The sequence below is a fragment of the Papaver somniferum genome, chromosome 2, assembly GCF_003573695.1.
Source record: "Papaver somniferum cultivar HN1 chromosome 2, ASM357369v1, whole genome shotgun sequence".
Classification (NCBI taxonomy): Eukaryota; Viridiplantae; Streptophyta; class Magnoliopsida; order Ranunculales; family Papaveraceae; genus Papaver; species Papaver somniferum.
In genome coordinates, this window is record NC_039359.1 from 148,488,569 (window position 1) to 148,507,080 (window position 18,512).

The following is an 18,512-nucleotide window of genomic DNA, read 5'->3' on the forward strand; positions in this document are numbered from 1 at the left end:
AGAATGAGATGCACTTCCATAGTCAAACAAAACAAAAAATTTAAGCAGACATTTTGCTGAAGAGAATAGTGGATAACAGTAACAATAATCAAATCACAGTACCCACTAATACAAGTATTTTAAACCAACAACCTTTTCAGATAGGTCGTCGACCATCCGATACTGTCAACTTGTGTCTTGTGTTAGGTTAGCATCAAAGATTAAGACATTGAACCACAATATACAGAATACAAGGATTTTGCACTTGCATCCCTATAACATATATTATCCATAAAGTTCCAAAAACTAAGAGCATTTAGTATCGAGCCTAAGATGGGGTTTTAGGATTCCTTCCTAACCAACTTGTCATTTTCTTTGAAGAACCTACAGAGAAGAATAGATACGAATGTATGACTTACAGAAGCAGACATCCAATAATGTGACCTGGGCACGACCAGGAGGTTAGAAGGTCTTGAGAAGTGTTGCATAGATAATAGCATACCATGAATGAATAACTAACATACTATCCATCTGGAAATAAAACAACAATCATCCAAGAAGCAATCATTTAAAGAAAAGGTAATTAGATCTGGGGGGAATTCTATATTCATATTAACAAATTTGTATTTGAAGGTGCATCTCAAAAATGAAAGCAGAAAAAGAAAAAAGTTAGATGAAAAGGAACAAAAAACAAAAAAGAGAGAGAAAGAGAGCAGTGGATTATCCTATCAAAGAATGATAGTTGCAAATGTGAAAATTTTACAAAGAAAAAGTAAATGGCAATTTTTACTACATACTATTGACAAAAACATGCAGATCGTTGCATATGATAAAATATATTGATGTTTCACACAAACATGTATATGTATAATGAGGGATTAGTTCTCTGTTCTTCAGAATTATCTTCATCAGACTACTACCACCATCCCTAGAAAAGAATATACCAAATCCAATTTTTGTATGAAAAGGCTAAGCAAAGAAAAAGAAGTACCTAGGACATGTCTTCCTGAGCAGGCCTTTTATTTGTTAGATGGACGGACATTTGACCGCAGAGATTGAAAATGAGCAGTGAATGCATCGAAGTCGGGAAGTTTTGGATGCACATGACTTGCTTTCTTGAGTGAGTTTTCTCTGGACGTTGACCCTTCACTTAAGCTTGATGGATTCTTCGTTTCAGGACTTTCCGATGATGCATTCTTGGCTAGAGTTTCACTGTTACTTGATCGCACAGTTTCTGGCTCTGGAATAGGTTTTGGGGGATGTTTTTCAACAGATGGACTAGTGTTCTGCAACCTAGACTTTGAACTTCCCTTACTTGAAGACCCTTTAGGCTGCAAAACAGGCCCATAACTTTGCTCTTCCTCTGATTTACCGCTTTCCTTACCCGCCGAATTTACTCTGGTTTTCCTGCCTGAGTTCTCCATTTGAGGTGTAGCAATAGATCCAGATCCATATGAGGCTTTCTCTCTCTCACTAATATGAGAAGTTTCTGGCAAATCATGCCCACCCACAGACATTGCAAGGTTGCTAGCATCAGACTCACTTGGAGTATGTCTCGGCTTGTAAGTAAGTCCCCCCCTTTTATAATCACTGCGAGGGACAGTTTGGCGTTTGGGTAGATCAGAATCATCACTATCAGAATCGAAATAAGTTTTTGAACTTCTAGAGCTGGATTCTCTATGAGATTTTTGTGCTTGCGGATTTAGCAGCTCTGGATCTTTAGCTTTAGTTCTAGAAGAAGACTTGAACTTCGGAGTATCCTCAGCAGTTTCCTGAGTTAAACGAGGTGAAGCATTATCCAAAGGAATCTCAGGGCGAGTTCGGCGAGTATGGTAACCCTTGTTCCGTAAACCGCCAGGTAATAATCCAAAATTTAACCCTTGCCCGCTTTCAGAACTCGGATACTCTAAACCATCAGGAGTTGAAGAAACTACAGTGTCTTCAGCTTGTTTTTCCCTGGATGACGAAATTTTAGAGTTTTGTGGACGCTGCTTGTCTTCAGACCGTAACTTCTGGTTTCTATTTCTTGGAGAATTAGTTTGTGAAGGAGATTCCTTAACAGTGAGACTTACACCACCAGCTGACCTCTTAGAATACTCACCTCCAGAACCAAGTTGTCGATCACGACTTCCGTAGATTCCCTCAGATTCTGAATCATCAGAAGATGATGACAGATCTAGTTTGCTGTTTGTTTTTGCAGCTTCCCTTTTGACGAAGGAAGAAGGTTTTGAACCACGGCCACTATAACTGTTTTCTGACTCACCTACATAACTCACTTCTGTTTCTTCGTTTCGTTTGAAGCTCCTATGCTGAGAATCTGGATCATGCGAGGATCCTGTCGATGGCTTCTGGGAGGCTTCTTCATTTTTCTTCTTAAAGGAGGATCTTACAATTCCATGACCTATGTTTGTTTTTGCAGCTTCCCTATTTCTTGGAGAATTAGTTTGTGAAGGCAATGCCTCATCATTGAGACTTACACCAGCACCTGATCTCTTAGAATACTCACCTCCAGCACCAATCTGTCGATCACGACTTCCGTAGATTCCCTCAGATTCTGAATCATCAGAAGATGATGGCAGCTCAGGTTTGACGTTTGCTCTTGCAGCTTCCCTTTTAACGAAGGAGGAAGGTTTTGAACTACGACCACTATAACTGTTTTCTGGCTCACCTACATAACTCACTTCTGTTTCTTCGTTTCGTTTGAAGCTCCTATGCTGAGAATCTGGATCATGCGAGGATCCTGTCGATGGCTTCTGGGAGGCTTCTTCATTTTTCTTCTTAAAGGAGGATCTTACAATTCCATGACCTATATTAGTCTCGGTCGATTCCGTCTTTGTAATAGATATGCTATGCTCAAGGGGGAAATCCGTGGTACTTGTTTTTACACTATGTTCGTAGTTGTCTGTCTCTTCCTCACTCTCAGGATAATCATCAAAAGCTACAGATGATGAGTCATCTGATTTTAATGCCCCTGCACCTTTGGAAAGCATTTCAAGCAATCCCAAAGAGGAGTGGGATTCCTTGTCTGAATCTGATTTTACACCAAAATTCTCTTCAGCAGACCCACTTTTGCTCTTCCTAGGAGTCCAACTATCAACGATTTGGGAGGCATGAGGAGGAGATTCCCTAATTGGTTTCGGAGCATATGATTCAGACTCATGGCTGTTATACACGTCCTTGAAGCCCAAATTCCTATCTTCCTCAAAATCATATTCGTCAAACACAACACCAGAGTTATCTTTGAAACTTGGTTTCCTGGTTTCTTTTCGTGTGTTCTCGTTAACAGTGCTATGGAAAGAGTGTCCACCAAGATCACTTCCATAATGGTGCATTTCTGAATCCGAATGGGCTTCATCACCTTCAATACTTGCACATGAAGGAGAAACAGACTTGCTAGATTGTACTCTAATTTGTCTCCCCAGCGGAAAGTCTGTATACTCAGTTTTGTTATCATTGCGTTGCTGATCAACAGATTCTACCTCGGAGTCATCAGTAAATTGATCCTGGATCCTCACTTCATCTCTATAGTGACCCTTCTCTTTTTTCCTGCCTTCCTGAATGGAATTAATGGGCTCCACCTCAGATGTATTTCTATGAGACTTTCGGTCAGCTCTTTGAGGATTACCCACCGACCTCCTATCATCATCAGAACTTCTCTCATTACCATCATAATTATGATATCTGCTTTCAGGAACTCCCCTCTGGTTACTCGAATCATTCCTCTCTCTTTGTCGATCCTGCATCCTCGGATCCACATTCTTGGAAGAACTTCTCCGTGATTCATTAGTCATTCTGACAGGGTCTTGCTTAACATTTGGACCAGCCAATGTTCCTCGCCTTTCATCTTTAACGCTACAATCAAATGATTCACGAGATTCGGGTGAATATTGTCTTATATCCTTCCGCCCACTTGCTATCTCCGCAGCAGCCCTAGCAGCCCTGCTTGCCCTTTCTGCAGATTCAGCAGCTGCATGTGCAGCTTCATTAGCATCCTTAAATTCCATGTTCCAATGTTGTTTATCAGTAGGCAACACAGTCTGCTCTTCGTAAGAAGAATCCCTGTAGTCTCTCCCTCCGTTAGGACGTTCTGCATACAGAGGAATCAGGTCATGGAATTGTTTCTCAAATATGAGGATATTGATAAAAAAAAGTATAGCCAGTAATAAAACAAATAACCAAGTAATAACTCAAAAGAAAATTTATGGTAGAGACACAGTCTACAAACAAACCTGACGCTGTAAACTGGGTCGAAGAGCTGGTATTCCTTGGCATGCTACTAGTAGCATTTGTAGAAGCATAATCTTGTGAACTTGTTGATGGCCTAGAGGAATCATACTTTTGAACAGGAGTAGGCTGGGACTGCTGGACGCTGGTGGTATCGTATACATTTGGTCCGTTCTGTTTGATCAAAGGTTTTATAACCATTAGTCACTTCATAAAATACCAACTTGTGCAGGGTTGAAAATCCAATTCTTACCAACAGATCCTCTGGAGACTTTAGTTCTTTGTCTTCGAAATATTTACGATCCCAGTTAACATTATGTTCTTTGGCAATGGCAGTCAAGATCTTAATTTTGGTTTCTCCGTCGGGTGCCTTAGCAGATAATTTCTCAACAACCTGAAGCATGATCAAGCACAATCATGATTAAAAGACCTGTAAAACAGCTGCAAATTCGAACGAATATATTATCGTTCGGCATCTTTACATGGCAAATTTTAGTTCATTATTGGTGAATACTTGTACATTAGACACTCACTTGGCGGCTAACCCCAGAATCTGGTCTTAACTCTAGTGCTGAAGTGATAAACTCTTTTCCATATTTCGCTGTAAAATGCTTGCGTATGTCGACAAGTTCGGGGATATCTGCACATCTCGGAGCTGCAAATACTATGCTAGTTACTGCTTCCTTTAAGTCGACAGGGCAGGTTCTGGAGAGATTACCAGAGAAAGTCAAAACAAAGTTCCAAAGCAGCAAATAAGGTAACACAGAAGGATCTTTCTTAGAAGCAATCTCATTACATTGAAAGAGACTAAGCAGATAGTAAGGCATGAGACTGTGAAAGAAACAGACTGCACAACAAGCAGATTCAAAACCTAGGTCCTGATTCCAGTGTTATACCTCTTGACACCTTCGAGTGCAAATTACTATGTGTTTCTTTATTGAACATGAGTCAGAGTTTTGTTAATACACGAATTAAACAAAAAACAATGTGCGCCAGTTAAAATGTCAAAATAAAGATGCAATTTTAGCGAAGATCACATGCATATACGTACTTTTGAGATTCAATAATTGGCAAGCGTGCCACAACAAGCTCACAATAAATCTCAATGAGATCATATGCTGACATGGTCTTCTCTTCTCTAACCACATGTTCAACCTGAAATGTACAGAAAAGATCAGTTCTCCGATGAGTCTACATCATCTTTAACTCAGCAACTCAATCATATGATACATCAATTAGTTTCACAAATCCACATGATCACTAATTTTAACCATGGACAGAGGACTACACTCTGCACCTAATAGGTCAATATATTGATGTCTAAACACAAATTAAAACTTATTCAAACAAGAAGCGCAAGAAGATAGAACGTTGTCCACAATTTTAAGTCTGTCTCACAGCTGGATGAAATCTACAGAGCACTTTACTGAAGTCTCACCAACACTCCCTCCAGATAACCAGCACACAAACTTATGACAAGAAAGATTTTTATATAAGAAAAACCAAAAGATATATTGAAATCCCTCATTATGGAGAAGCCAGGGATCAGTCCTCAACCCCTGAATATGTTTAAGGTAATTTCCCCATAAAAGTGTCTTAACGTTAACCCTTCTTTGCAGCCTCTACTCACTCAGCCTAAAGCAATGGCAATGTCATAATTACTCTCCAAGAGGTTATAGAACCAAGACTGCTGAAACAATTGTTTAGACCTAATTGTATCTCACAATAGCTGTCAACATTACTGAATGCAATAACCTAGAAAACTTAGGTTAGACAATAGTATATCTGAGACAAATTGGTATCTATTCCTATATCTATGAAAATTAGCTATCCATCTCCAGATTATCAATTCCACATCCTGACACTAGAAATGCTACAATAGACAAATTCCAACCCTAAAATTTCAATACACTTGAAAACACAAAAACAAATTTAGTCTATCTATCTATAAACTTAAGATCGCAAACCAAATCTAATCGAAATATCTTTCACACTACAAAATCATCTCAATCCAACAGGAACACTCTAAAATTTCATAAACACAAAATCAAGAAATCAATTTACCCGAATTCTAGCTGTTTGCTCTTGTCCAGTCTCAAGAAGTTTCGCCAAATCTCTTTTCATCTGTCTCAAACCCACTTCTCTTTTGTTCTTCAGCAGCTTTATTCGAGCCACCGCTAGCTTTAGCGACGTCTTGCTGTATCATCACCATTCATCCAATTCCAAAATCAAAATCAAAATCAAAATCAAAAATATCCACAAAAAATCAAAATCAACGAAGAAGAAGAAGAATTCACCATTTTCCACCCTTAAATCCTCTATGAAGCATTTCGAATTACTCTATTTCTCTTCCAGATTCACAGATGACGATCAATAATTCACTAATCTATGAAAAATTGCTTGTAAGATTTACTATGAACAGACAGAACCAATTAATAGGTGTTTGGATATTTGAGAGGAATATAATTTCTAGGGTTTTCCTTTGGACTTTCGTGTTATTAAACGCAGATTTGAAAACTGGAAAAGGACAATACTAAGAAGAAAAGGATAAAAGGAAAATTCCAGCGGTTGACTTTTCGGGTTTGACGAAATTAACCTTTGTCTAGATCTGAAGGCCGGGGTTACTAAATGAAGGAATCTGGGGAGTTTTTTTTGTATTTGCGAGTAATTTGAATGGGTATAGTGGTAAATATGAGAGCCGCGTAATTATTTATTGCCTAGTATGGAAAATTTCCCGCGGACCCAGTGTGACAGCGTGACGATAAGATGAAAAGTTTGCTGTGTCTAACTGTCATTAGTGATTGGTAGTCGGCTGAGTCACTTGCCTATTAGGTAACCATTATGATCATCAAATGATAAGTTGTGTGATGTATTTAGGACTGTTCATTTTCTTGAGCTAACTGGAGTTCAGGTTGCTGGTTTATTTATATTTTTGGGGGGCAAAGTTGATTGAAAGTGGATGTTAGAATATTTATAGGCGTATTAAAAAAAAGTGTGCATGATGTACCTAATTAATCACGACTGAAACAACCTTCAAGAAACACAAAATTGGTTAAAAAGACTAAAATCAACAATTTCCGGATGAAAATGACATTTAGATTTTGATATTGTTTAAATGGACGAGAATGTAAAAATAGTCAGGATGTAAACAGTTTCATCTTACCCATTTTCAAATACTTTTTCTTATTTTTAATTTACATCAGGATGCATCCAGTTTCATCTTTGCTATTTTTTTGGTGTCCATTTCACCCGTACTAATTTTTAGTCGTCCATTTGACCCATGTTTTAAAAATATTTGTACCAATCATCCATTTTTCGTTCAAAAAATCCGGTAGACAGCTATTTTTCAAAAAAAACATATAAAGAAAATCTATTTTTTACGAAACTAAATGTGTTCACTTCTTATCTCTGGTATTGACTTTTGCTTCTAGAACATGTCCTAGCGCTAATGTTTGTATTACGTGGAGAAAATTCTAACCCACTTAATCGTCTGGAACCTGGAAAAGAACACATATGTAGTTTAGTTAACCTACCATAATGACTGAACAAAACTCATTACCTGACTTAAGCTAGTTCATAAATCATGGAAAGAACTCTTGCACGCCTATTTTAGTTACCATGCATGTTGTGACTAAGATTGAGTACCCACATTCACAAAGGGACCACTATTGGCCAAAAAGGATGGAAAAGTCTGCTCGAAGCCTCGAACGTTCATGAGAAGGTTCGTGTCGGAAACTATCCCAGCGGTCAGTGCACAGCACACGAAACCGACTTTCGTCTCTAGAGTCTAGATCTGAAGCTCGGGAAATAGTAAAGAAATGAGAAGTCCGAGGAATTTTTTTGGTGTATTCGAGAAACCGGAGTGTTTATTATGGTAAAAAGACAAAGCGCGTAAAATTAATTGTTTATTGCCTGCAGCAGAGATTACCTGAAAAATTCTGGTGGACCCACCTTTGTACAATAATGGCAAGCATGTGTCTAACGTGATTGGACTTGGACGAGTCAGCTTTTTGTAGGGTAACTGACTCGGAACTTGGAATAATAAGCTCGAGCAAAAATGATGGTAGAGAATAAGTCATTTCCCGGTCACTTCACGGCATTTCTTTTAAACTGCTTGATTTTTATGCACCATTTTGTGCGCCGTATCACGACCGATGCCGAAAATAGTTTGAAACAAATTTGGATTACAAGTGGAGCACAAAATACACGCAAATTGTCACTCACACGCACGCAACTTTTTGTAAAAGCTGCTATACTTTTTGAATGGAACATGTGCCTAGCGCTAAATGTTGTTGTTTGTGTAGGAGAAAACATGTAACCCACTGAACGGAATGTCTTTTCACACATGTAGTCTGGGACTTGTTTATTTGACCAAAATTGAGTGTCTTCAATGAGGTTTTTGCTTTATAATAGGACCACTGCTTGCCAAAATACAGTTCTTCGGAATATTCATTGAGAAGGTTCTATAGGAGATTCTTAGAGAGTAACTCAACAAAGCTCCGAATCAATGCAGGGAGCCGTTCCCGGACTTCACATTTGGCAATTCGGAAAATTGGGGTTTTACATTTTTGAGGGCATAAATATAAAGAGAAATAGCTTTTCGACATAATTAAGTCGAAAAATCAAAATTAACTTTGGGAACTAATTTTTTCTAGAACTCATGCTGCCATTGATTTTGTGGACAGGTTTCTTGGGGTTCTTCACAACATTCTTGTGCCAACAATACAGTACCTAAAATTATTTATACCACGAAATAGATGATGATTAAGTTGTGTCCACTCTGCATGGATGTTTCCATTGTCTTCGTTAGGGTGAGAAACCAAGAAGCTCTCATATTCCGTCGGATATTTTGTTGTACTTGTATCATCGATCATTCTTCTTTTTACGCAGGAACTTCCATATGGCAGCAAAAATAGAGCCGGCAATAATGACTTGCATAAAAGGATCGTACCAAGGAACTAGGAGCGTCATGGATATATACAACTTCGGAGGATGTCTATATGTTGGAAGTAACCAAAAATTTAGAGATCAGAATGTGTGATCAATCTCTCGCACAATAGTGAATTAAAGTTAGTTTTTAAGCTAGTGAGTGAAGTGATGAACAAAGATAAAGCTTATTTGAGCCAGTTGGTATGGACTATTAGTTATGGTGTTCGCATCACGTTTTTCTAGAGTTTATTACTTCTAGATTTAAAGAAGGAGAATGACAAGTGCAGGCAGATAGATGTCAGAATTTCTCCACAAAGTCCATCCTCAAGTACTACTAGCTTGGTTTATGAGATTCCAAGTCCATCCTCAAGTACTACTAGCTTGGTTTATGAGATTCCAAAAGGATTCAATTGGCGCATCTTAATTCAGCTGCAATATCATCGCTCTTCTCACTAGTTAATCTGCTCTCCCCAATATAACCAATTTGTGTCAGCCCAACTGGCCAGGGGGGCCTAACTTGACGTCCAGAAGATATAATACTGTTCTTTACTGGAAACAAAAAAGAAATGTCTTAGTAAAAAGTACTGGAGATTTGGAGCCGGCACATAGTAATTAGTTGATTCTCTTAATAATTGACGATGTTTAAGTAGATTATTTTTATGTTGATTTGTGAGCTGTACCTGTATACTTCTTAATCACGCAAAAAATATAAGAAACAGGGTCGGCGACTCGCCGAGAATAACAAGTTGTGCTTGGCACGTCTAGCTAACTCGGTCTCAATTGGTTCTACATCTATACATTTGGGTTGCGGTGTTCAAGGCGATGGTAGAATGCTTTAGATCTCATCATTTCTCTGAACTTCTTCTTCATAAGCTTGCTCTATCTCACCCTCCGTCGTAGTGATCATGTCGTGGCTGTCTGATCCTCAGTTGTTTATGTATTACTGGGATTATACATCTAAGTATTATGTGAGAAGGAATAAGCAAAAATTCGGTACTCCTCTTGCGGATGAAGATTTCACAGAGTATGGCAATGAAGTGTTGGATATCAATAAGCATCTCTCTTCGTTCTACGATGATAATAAGAGCTTTTTTGATGAATTTTTTGCTTACCTGAAGAAAAATACAAAGGCTATAAACTTCCAAAGTTTTGGTGGTCAACTGGGATTATAGCACATATCCAGGTACATATTTTTGGTCACATGAGAAATTAAACTTGCCCCTATATAGCTCTAAGGGTAAGGAAGGGGATCTAGCTGCACAATTAGCTGTTTGTATCAATGAACGCGGTCGACAGAAGGCTGAGAAAGAAGCTCTTGCCAAAAGAATCTCCGACTTGGAAGCAGACATCACCGCTCTTAAAGATGGACTCAATAGGAACAAAGAAGAGAAGAGCGCTCCAGTGTCAGATGTACCAGAGCAATTGAACCAGGAGGAGAACCATGATCAAGGTTTAAATGAACAAGTTTCTGATATGAAAATAAAACTAGAAGAGTGATGTGATATGTCCAACGCGCGCAAGACATGTCTAAGGTCTATCCTCATTTCTCTATTTTGTAAAATAACGGCCTCTTGGGGTCAGTAGTCTCAGCAGTTCCCTTTAGACTCCTCACTCCTAGTGGTTGATCAGTCAGTTCAGACTTGCATAACCTCTTGGATCATTTAAATTTATTTACAACTATTTGGTTCCTTGATTACACAGAACGAGGTGACAGATGCAGTACTAATCGAAATCTAATTAAGAATCTAGTTAACAGCACTGGACTTGAAAAATTGTTAACAATTTGAGAAAACTCATGACCTATAAACTTAACCATGCAGGTAATCTGAAAACACTATATAAGACATTAAATACGATTGATCACCCACCCTAAATGGCACAAACTTGACTTCATCGCCGGGGTTGGTTACAACCATGCACATCATGGAGGGCTCAAGACCGGCACCAGCATCACCTAGAAAATAATTAAATTCTTAAAAAAAGAAAAGAAGAAAAAAATATATGTATAGATGTTTGGCAAGAAGGCAAGAGTATATTTATAGGTGTTTGGATGTACATTCAGAAATAGCTTTTTGACTTTTAGCAAGAAGCCAGTCTGGCAATGTCATATCGAAACAATTTCTAGAAATAATTTAGAAATAAAAAAGTTAATGCTATAATAATGTACATGCTATAACTAACTGAACCAAAACTAGTTTAACACCTTGTTTGTTTGCAGCTGACTCATCTGAGTCATCTGGATCTGAGTCGTCTGGATCTGAGTGAAATTACCTGACTCATCTGGATCTGACTCACTAAGGTCTGAGTCAGAAAATATGTTTGTTTTGTGAGTCAGACCTGACTCAGCTGACTGGATTTTTTTGGACAGAAAATGCCCTTGTGCACATTTCAAACCATAACATTTATCACTACTGAAACATCACAAATTGTTCCATTCCAGTCTAAACAACTTCCCTTTTTTGATGGAATTAAACATATTAAACATCATAAAACAATAAAATCTAAAGATTAAAGTCCTACAAACATAAAAGAAGAAACAAAATCTAAAGGAGACTAGCTATCTCATCACGTAAGTTGTTCATATATATCTGTTCTTGTCGTCCAAATAGACGAGGTGCATTTTCTTCCGTTTCCGCTTCCACTTCGACTTCCACCTGTGTCTCATTCATATCAAATGTCTCATTCTCATATTCTTTAAATAGCCAATCATCCAATGCATTACGACGTAGAAAGTTATGTATTGACATGCAAGCAATAACGATATCTCTTTGAGTCTCAAATGAGTAAGAAGGCATTTTACTTAAGACGGGAAATCTTACTTTCAATACCCCGAATGCTCTCTCAATCACATTCCTCAATCGAGCATGGGCTTGATTAAACTTCTCCTCTTTTGCCGTTGGAGGAACTCTTCGGTAATCACCTATCCAATACCTTATGTTGCGATACGGACACATAAACCCTTGTGTATGAGAGTACGCAGCATCACATAGATAGTATTTGTCTGCAAATTTTCAACAAAAACATTATGAAGTCATGCTGATGAAACTGCAGCAAGATGTAACATATATGCTAGTCCAAACTCTAATCACATCCTCATCTGACAAAGAAACCGGGCGCCTCTCTGCTATTAAGGAGGGTAGGCACAGAGCTAATCACTACTATGACTACTGTCTCACGCTTTAATATGTTACCTTAATAAAATAATTAGGTGTAAACTAAGAACCTACTGATGACCATAAGTTACTACAGTGATTAACACGAGGGACCGTCAAAAAAAAAGAAAAGAGAAAAATAGAAGAAGATGAAGAAGCAAATGCTGGATTCATACGGGAGATCTCACACACAGTATATATAGCTTTTGGCGCAAGTGGGGCTAACTGAGGACAAGTCATAAGGCATGAGACGCGAGGACGCCAGCATGACAGAAAGTTTAGGCGAGCAAAAACAGAGTAGAGCATATATATCCTAATTCCTAAGTAGAGTTCGGTATATAAGAACGCAGTGCACAAGAATCTAAATAAAATTGAGTAAAGAAAACAAACCCAATGCAGAAAAATGAGACTTAAAATAGAGATATTACCTGGTGGAGGTAAAGGAAACTTGAAATATGGATCACGCACTGCCTCGGTCAACACTCTCGAGTCATGAGCAGTGCCTTCCCATCCAACCACTACATACAAAAAGTACATATCCCAATCACATATCGCAAGCACGTTTTGGGTACATTCTCCTCTTCCCCTTCCTCTATACGGTATTTGCTTCTCGACTGGAATGCTCGCACTAATTAGAGTGTCATCCAATGCACCAACAGCACCTTTAAAAGCACCTTCTCTGAGACGTTTATGCCTTTTAGTTATAGCTGGCTTGTCAAATACATTAGACGGAGGAACTAAAACTTCAGCAGACCAAATCTTCATAGCAGCCAACACTTCATGAAAATACTTACTAACCGTTTCACCCGAATGTTGAAAGTGATACAAAATTACACGATTCCTACAGTTGTGCCCAATTGTATATAAGAACATTGCCATCTTCTCCTCTACTTCTATATATTTACTATCCTCTAAAAGTCCTTTGGCTCGGAACTCATTGCATAATAGGGTAAAAGGAACCTTACTCATTCTCAATAGGTTGTACATATTCCTCGTATTTCCATCTAACAGGTCTTGGGTGAAAGCCTTTCCCGTTAAAATTGACTTCTTGTACTTTGGGCGTACACGCCGTTTAGCCTTCTTAAGTTTCTTCACTAACAAGCATAAAACTACTAGTTGAGATAATAGCGTTTTCATTTTCCTGAAAAGACCAAGTAGATGAAAGAAAATCAATTTCAATACAAACCCTAACTACCTCATAAACCCAAACAATAATCATTAACTCATCAAAATATTTTCTTAAACCCTAACTACCTCATAAACCCAAACAATAATCATTAACTCATCAAAATAGAAGTAGTGTTGCATGAACACTTCAACAAGATCTGCAAAATCACTCTATGAAACATCAATGCAACTACAAATAACAAAAAATAAAATCAAAAATAAGCAAAATCTTCCTACTACAGAACTGAAATCCATCAAAAACCTAAGTAATCAAATCCTACAAAATCATTCATAATACCTTAAATCAACACCAGAGTCACAAAATGAAGCAAATTAAATAACACAAAACTCGCTAAACAAACAAAAGCGTCGCATGAATCATCTACTTGCACATGAATCTACACCAAGAAAACAATAATTGAATAGAAACCTAGACGAAGACTCACAAATAGAGAGAGCGAGTATAAGAAAATAATGCTGGATATCGCTGCAGCCTAGCCCATCGATTTGATGACTGCCCTTTGGACAAGAACAGGTCCCATATTTTTCATCCCCACACTCTGTTAAGTTGAATTAACAATGTTTCAGTTTTATCTATTCAGCAAAATTGGAAATCCAACTTCGTAGTGAAATCTAAGGACATCCAACAAATGACAGTAAGAAAACTAACGATTTTGTTTCATGACCCATTATTTGAAATCACATACCTATGCATCCAGGACTGACATAAGGGTCACCCCTGTAACCTTTGAAGAAAGTGTAGCCTTTCAATCTGCAATGAAATGAAAGAAAAAGGTTAAAAGCATAAATAAGAAAATAACCAGCAAGCAATTCAATGTAACCAATAAGAAAATACGTATTCATTCATTCAACATTCACTCATTAAGCACAAATAAGCACAAATAATACTGATTCATCCATTAACTTCAATAAATACTCATTCAACATTCAACATAAAATAAAAATCGAGTACGTAAGTAACAAACACGAATGTTTTGCAACCCTAACATCTCTAACTATTTCCTAATTTCTCAACATCTCAGTGGATGAGTATTCAAGATTTCTCAACGTTCTTTTAAAAGTTTGTGTACAAAGGCAACACGACGCTCATCGCTTTTCAAACTGACAAACAATTTCTGCCAACCAGGCATCTCTGAAGCTTTTAGAGTTATGCTCAAATACTCATCCATTGTGATGCAATCAGTCTCAAGTAAATTATCCAAAGCTTTCATGAATTCGGCTGCGCTATCCTTTTCTAGAGCAAGTTTCTTATGTTGAAGATGAGTCTCCATCGATGTTACAATAGAACAAACTTTCTCAGTTAATAGATCACTTGATTCTTCCTCCATTTCCTTCTTCCTTTTCCTGCCACTCCCCTTTGCATTGAGACTAGAATCAACCTCGTTGTCATCCTCATGATTTTTTTCTTTTCCATGACTTGTACGAGATTCAGATCCATTATTTGAAACCCCTTCAGTTATAGAAGTTCCAGCTGAACAAGGCGGTTCCACTCTTCCAGGCGTATCTCTATTAGCTCCAGTGGAGAATTTCCCATCAAATAAATTCTGCAACTTCTCTGCATCTTCCAGCCCCTTGTTCTTGAATTGACTAGCGTTTTTGATTGTCTGCATCAATTAGAAAGTAAAAATTAATAAATATGTTCAGCTGTTTATACAATCAAAGTTATAATTAGATGCACCAAACAGAACATTACGGTTCATTAAGGTTATGGAAACATTTAACAAGGACTTTTGGTTTTGTATTGAGGTTAGATTATGATTATGATCTTGTGAACAATCCTGCATTCCAGCTTAAAGGGCTCAACATTCTTTCTCTTTCTTGAAGTTTAGGATCTTGTGTGTACATCTATCCAGCTACTACACTACCGTATAGACATATGGTGAACATAATATATAGAAACTTGTTTCATAAAATGGTGAACATATAATAGAAAATCTAAAGAAACTAAGAGCAAATAGTGAAGAAAGACATTGTTGACCCAATAGAACCTTACTCATTCTCAATAGGTTGTACATTCACATGCTTATATATCTGATATAAATATCACACCTGTTCAAAGATCTTACATTATAGCGCAGTCTGTGTTTCTCAGCTCATTGTACAAATAAAAGAACAAATGACCATATTAAACTGTCACAAGATAAGAAAATCACCATATTACCAATGTAATACAGTAGTACCAAAGTCATCTGAATCGACCAACAATGACCATACTATATAGCTCACCTCATATTTCATTGGAAGCTGTCTATGATTCTAGTTAGGAAGTGTTTCCGGTCAGTTTAAACCTTAATTATCAGCTGAAATGACTATGGAATTAGAAAAACATGGTCAAACATGGGTACACGAATTTACCTCATCGTTAGTCACCAAGAATGAGATCTTAAAAAATACAGAGAAGAAGCACTACAATAGGAAACACTGATTTTGGATCACGTTGATGAATATTAGGTGATACAAAGCATAAAGAAACCCATCTATGAGTTCAGATAAACCAACTATGAACTAATTAGAACATTAAAAAAATAAAAGATGAAAAAATAACAATTAAAATGATCTGAAATCATTTTCAAGCAAAGATTGTAATTTCTCACCAGATTTTCTATGCAGCTTGAAAGCTATACCAAATAATAAAGATTTGAAAACACAATATGTAGCTGGTAATTTCATGATTATACAATGCAATTAGAGAATAAACAACATATCAATGGCTAAGCCAGTACTATACGTTTTTCATTCATTATTGGTAGTTCAAACATATCAAAGTCAAATAAATATAAAGAATGTAGCAACAAGCAACAACTAAGTAAATTATAGAAGTCAACTGAATAAAATTAACTATTAAAGAGGAATAATTGGAATGTCCTTTGGAAGAGTCAAATAACTATCCAAGCAAAACTGAAAATTAAGCATAAATTTAACTATTAAGCATAAATTTAATTCAATCATAAAGTCCAAACAAAACTGAAATAGTCTCTTACCTTGTCTAATTCAACCCATTGCTCTTCGCTCCAATCAAATGTGTTCGTCTCCGCGTTATACCCATGTCCGGTTCTAGCTAAGAGACGGGACCAAGTGACATATTGGGTTCGCAAGTAATCCCAGTGGTTTCTCAACTTTTTTTGTGTGATGGTGCAGTCATACTTCTCAGAAAAGAACTTGCACAAATTTCCCCACGAAGTTTGCTTCAAAGAAGTTCCAGAAAATCCATACTCAGTAGCTTGTGCCAAACACTGTTCAATAAATAGCCCTCTAAATTCTGGGACGCTCCTAAAAGTTATCTTATTTGCTTTCTCATCTTCCTTTTTCTCCATAGAGAACTAGAATAAAGTAAAACAAATACAAGACGTGGGTAATTTGAAACAAAAAGAGGTGCTAACTTTTGACAATATTGACATGCAGTTTACAGAAAATATTGACATGACGTGGATTTGCTCTGTATTTTCAGTCTGCGTATTCGCTGCTCCTCTCATGATTATGGTATAAACTATAATTACAGAAAATATTGACATGCAGTTTACAGCCCTGTCAGATTAAAAATTTTCACAAGCTCAAATGGTTTTTGCTGATTAGTTTTGTTTGGGTTTTAACTGAAGATGGTTCTTACTAATTGTAATCAAATATATTTCCTATAAGGCTAAGAGCCTAGGACTAAAGTAAGTCACAAAATGCACAATAAACATAGCAATGAAAGATTCAGAAAGATTTAGAAAGTACTTATAATTTCAATAAGGGTTGTTATCATTACAGTTACCTAGAGATTTCTTAACTGTAAAAAGGAAAAACAAAATGAAATCCCTAGTTGTATGGTCTAGTATCCTAGCTATAAACAGGAAAGACCCATGTTCTATCATAATCAATTGTATAACTGCCCTCATTGTTGTTGTCCATGAAATCACAAGTGCTACTGAAGGCCCAATTATGGCTATGATAAAACTCTGAAGCGTCACCTAGAACAAACCCAATTCATCGCTGTTTTGAAACCCCAGAAAGAAAACCCAAATGTAGAAATCGAACAAAAATAATTTGATACCCTAAATCTCACAAACCCTAAATCGAAAAATTTGGACCCAAATCATAAAATCAGAACAAAAAGATGACCTTATTACCTGATTATCAGATCGATGCTTCTGAATCTCACATATGACCTAAAAACCCAGATTGATGCTTTCAGCTGCAATATAAATTCAAAATGAAATCCATAGCAAACATATTCTAAAACAAAGATATACACAGAACAAAGAACAATTGATTATAATCTAAACCTATTACCTGGTTGGATTTCTTCAGAACAGAAACTCTTCTTCAGAGCAGATCGAGAAGACATGAAAGAGAGAGAGAGTAAAAAACATAAAACCTTCTAAAAGAAGCTTTTAAATGATTTGAAAGAGATGGAAAGATGAGACGAGAGTGATGATTGAGATAGAAATTACTCGATTTGTTGAGAGAGGTGAAGAAGATATCAGTTGAGAATAGATCTAGGGTTTGCCTCCTCATCACCCATCTCTGCTTCCGACGGAATGAACGAAGAAAATGAGAAAGGAAATGAGTTTTTTTGATCTAAAACGTGAGGGCATTTTCGTCAATTTCAGTGAGTCAGGGGTTTGAACCACCTACTCAGCAGCATTTCAATGCCTGACTCCCTAGGGCCCGAGTCAGGGGTTAGGTTCGACTCAGATGTCGAGTCAGGGGTTGCTAAATTTACAAAACAAACAGTCTGACTGCTGACTCGGCGCGAGTCAGGGGTTGACTCAGACCCAGACACCGAGTCAGCTGCAAACAAACAAGCTCTTATGCCAAGATGGTTGCACATATGGGGTTGAGTTAAGCTAACCCTGAAGCCCACCCACTAGAATTTGGTGCCGCTGCTGATGGTGATCCTAATCGTAATTATGATGATCCTGGCTCGGTGAAAAGGTTTTTGTGATTCTATCCAATTCTGTCGCCATTATTGTTCAAAATGCTGTGAAAGCCATTCAAAATTTCTCCTCTGGCTTAGAAGGAGTAGCTAGGAGTTTGCCTATTCATTCGCGAGAAAAC

The 18,512-nt window shown here is 37.4% G+C and overlaps 3 protein-coding genes across 4 annotated transcripts; all 3 read right to left on the bottom strand.

The window, feature by feature from the left end:
- Window positions 1-677: 677 nt before the first annotated feature.
- Window positions 678-6,701, bottom strand: LOC113349407. 2 transcript variants are annotated; one of them, XM_026593381.1, is made up of 8 exons: window positions 6,501-6,701; window positions 6,268-6,400; window positions 5,255-5,358; window positions 4,737-4,908; window positions 4,457-4,597; window positions 4,209-4,377; window positions 2,786-4,066; window positions 678-2,380 (listed from the first exon to the last, which is right to left on the bottom strand). In XM_026593381.1, exons 1-8 carry the CDS (start codon window positions 6,530-6,532, stop codon window positions 999-1,001), a joined length of 3,414 nt encoding a protein of 1,137 aa, XP_026449166.1. In that variant the 5' UTR covers window positions 6,533-6,701; the 3' UTR covers window positions 678-998. The 2 variants fall into 2 exon arrangements, with proteins under 2 accessions (XP_026449166.1, XP_026449165.1); XM_026593380.1 differs by having other exon boundaries at window positions 678-4,066.
- A 4,871-nt stretch (window positions 6,702-11,572) lies between these two features.
- Window positions 11,573-13,253, bottom strand: LOC113352184. Its single transcript, XM_026596034.1, has 3 exons — window positions 12,713-13,253; window positions 11,952-12,133; window positions 11,573-11,786 (listed from the first exon to the last, which is right to left on the bottom strand). The coding sequence occupies exons 1-3, from the start codon at window positions 13,251-13,253 to the stop codon at window positions 11,676-11,678; spliced, it is 834 nt and encodes a 277-aa protein (XP_026451819.1). The 3' UTR covers window positions 11,573-11,675.
- Window positions 13,254-14,515: 1,262 nt separating this feature from the next.
- Window positions 14,516-17,608, bottom strand: LOC113352185 (L10-interacting MYB domain-containing protein-like). The gene is made up of 3 exons (XM_026596035.1): window positions 17,582-17,608; window positions 16,454-16,792; window positions 14,516-15,076 (listed from the first exon to the last, which is right to left on the bottom strand). The coding sequence occupies exons 2-3, from the start codon at window positions 16,784-16,786 to the stop codon at window positions 14,516-14,518; spliced, it is 894 nt and encodes a 297-aa protein (XP_026451820.1). The 5' UTR covers window positions 16,787-16,792; window positions 17,582-17,608.
- Between the last annotated feature and the right edge of the window lie 904 nt (window positions 17,609-18,512).

Coding starts and splice junctions, on each gene's coding strand:
- LOC113349407 (XM_026593380.1), bottom strand. CDS start 6,532: ATGCTTCATAGAGGATTTAAGGGTGGAAAATG. Junction 4,909..5,254: donor CCAATTATTGAATCTCAAAA/GTACGTATATGC, acceptor TAATCTCTCCAG/AACCTGCCCTGTCGACTTAA. Junction 4,598..4,736: donor ATTCTGGGGTTAGCCGCCAA/GTGAGTGTCTAA, acceptor ATCATGCTTCAG/GTTGTTGAGAAATTATCTGC.
- LOC113352184 (XM_026596034.1), bottom strand. CDS start 13,253: ATGAGTAAGGTTCCTTTTACCCTATTATGCAATGAGTTCCGAGCCAAA. Junction 12,134..12,712: donor GTTTCCTTTACCTCCACCAG/GTAATATCTCTA, acceptor GAAAATTTGCAG/ACAAATACTATCTATGTGAT. Junction 11,787..11,951: donor GAGCATTCGGGGTATTGAAA/GTAAGATTTCCC, acceptor AATGAGACACAG/GTGGAAGTCGAAGTGGAAGC.
- LOC113352185 (XM_026596035.1), bottom strand. CDS start 16,786: ATGGAGAAAAAGGAAGATGAGAAAGCAAATAAGATAACTTTTAGGAGC. Junction 15,077..16,453: donor AATGGGTTGAATTAGACAAG/GTAAGAGACTAT, acceptor TAATTGATGCAG/ACAATCAAAAACGCTAGTCA.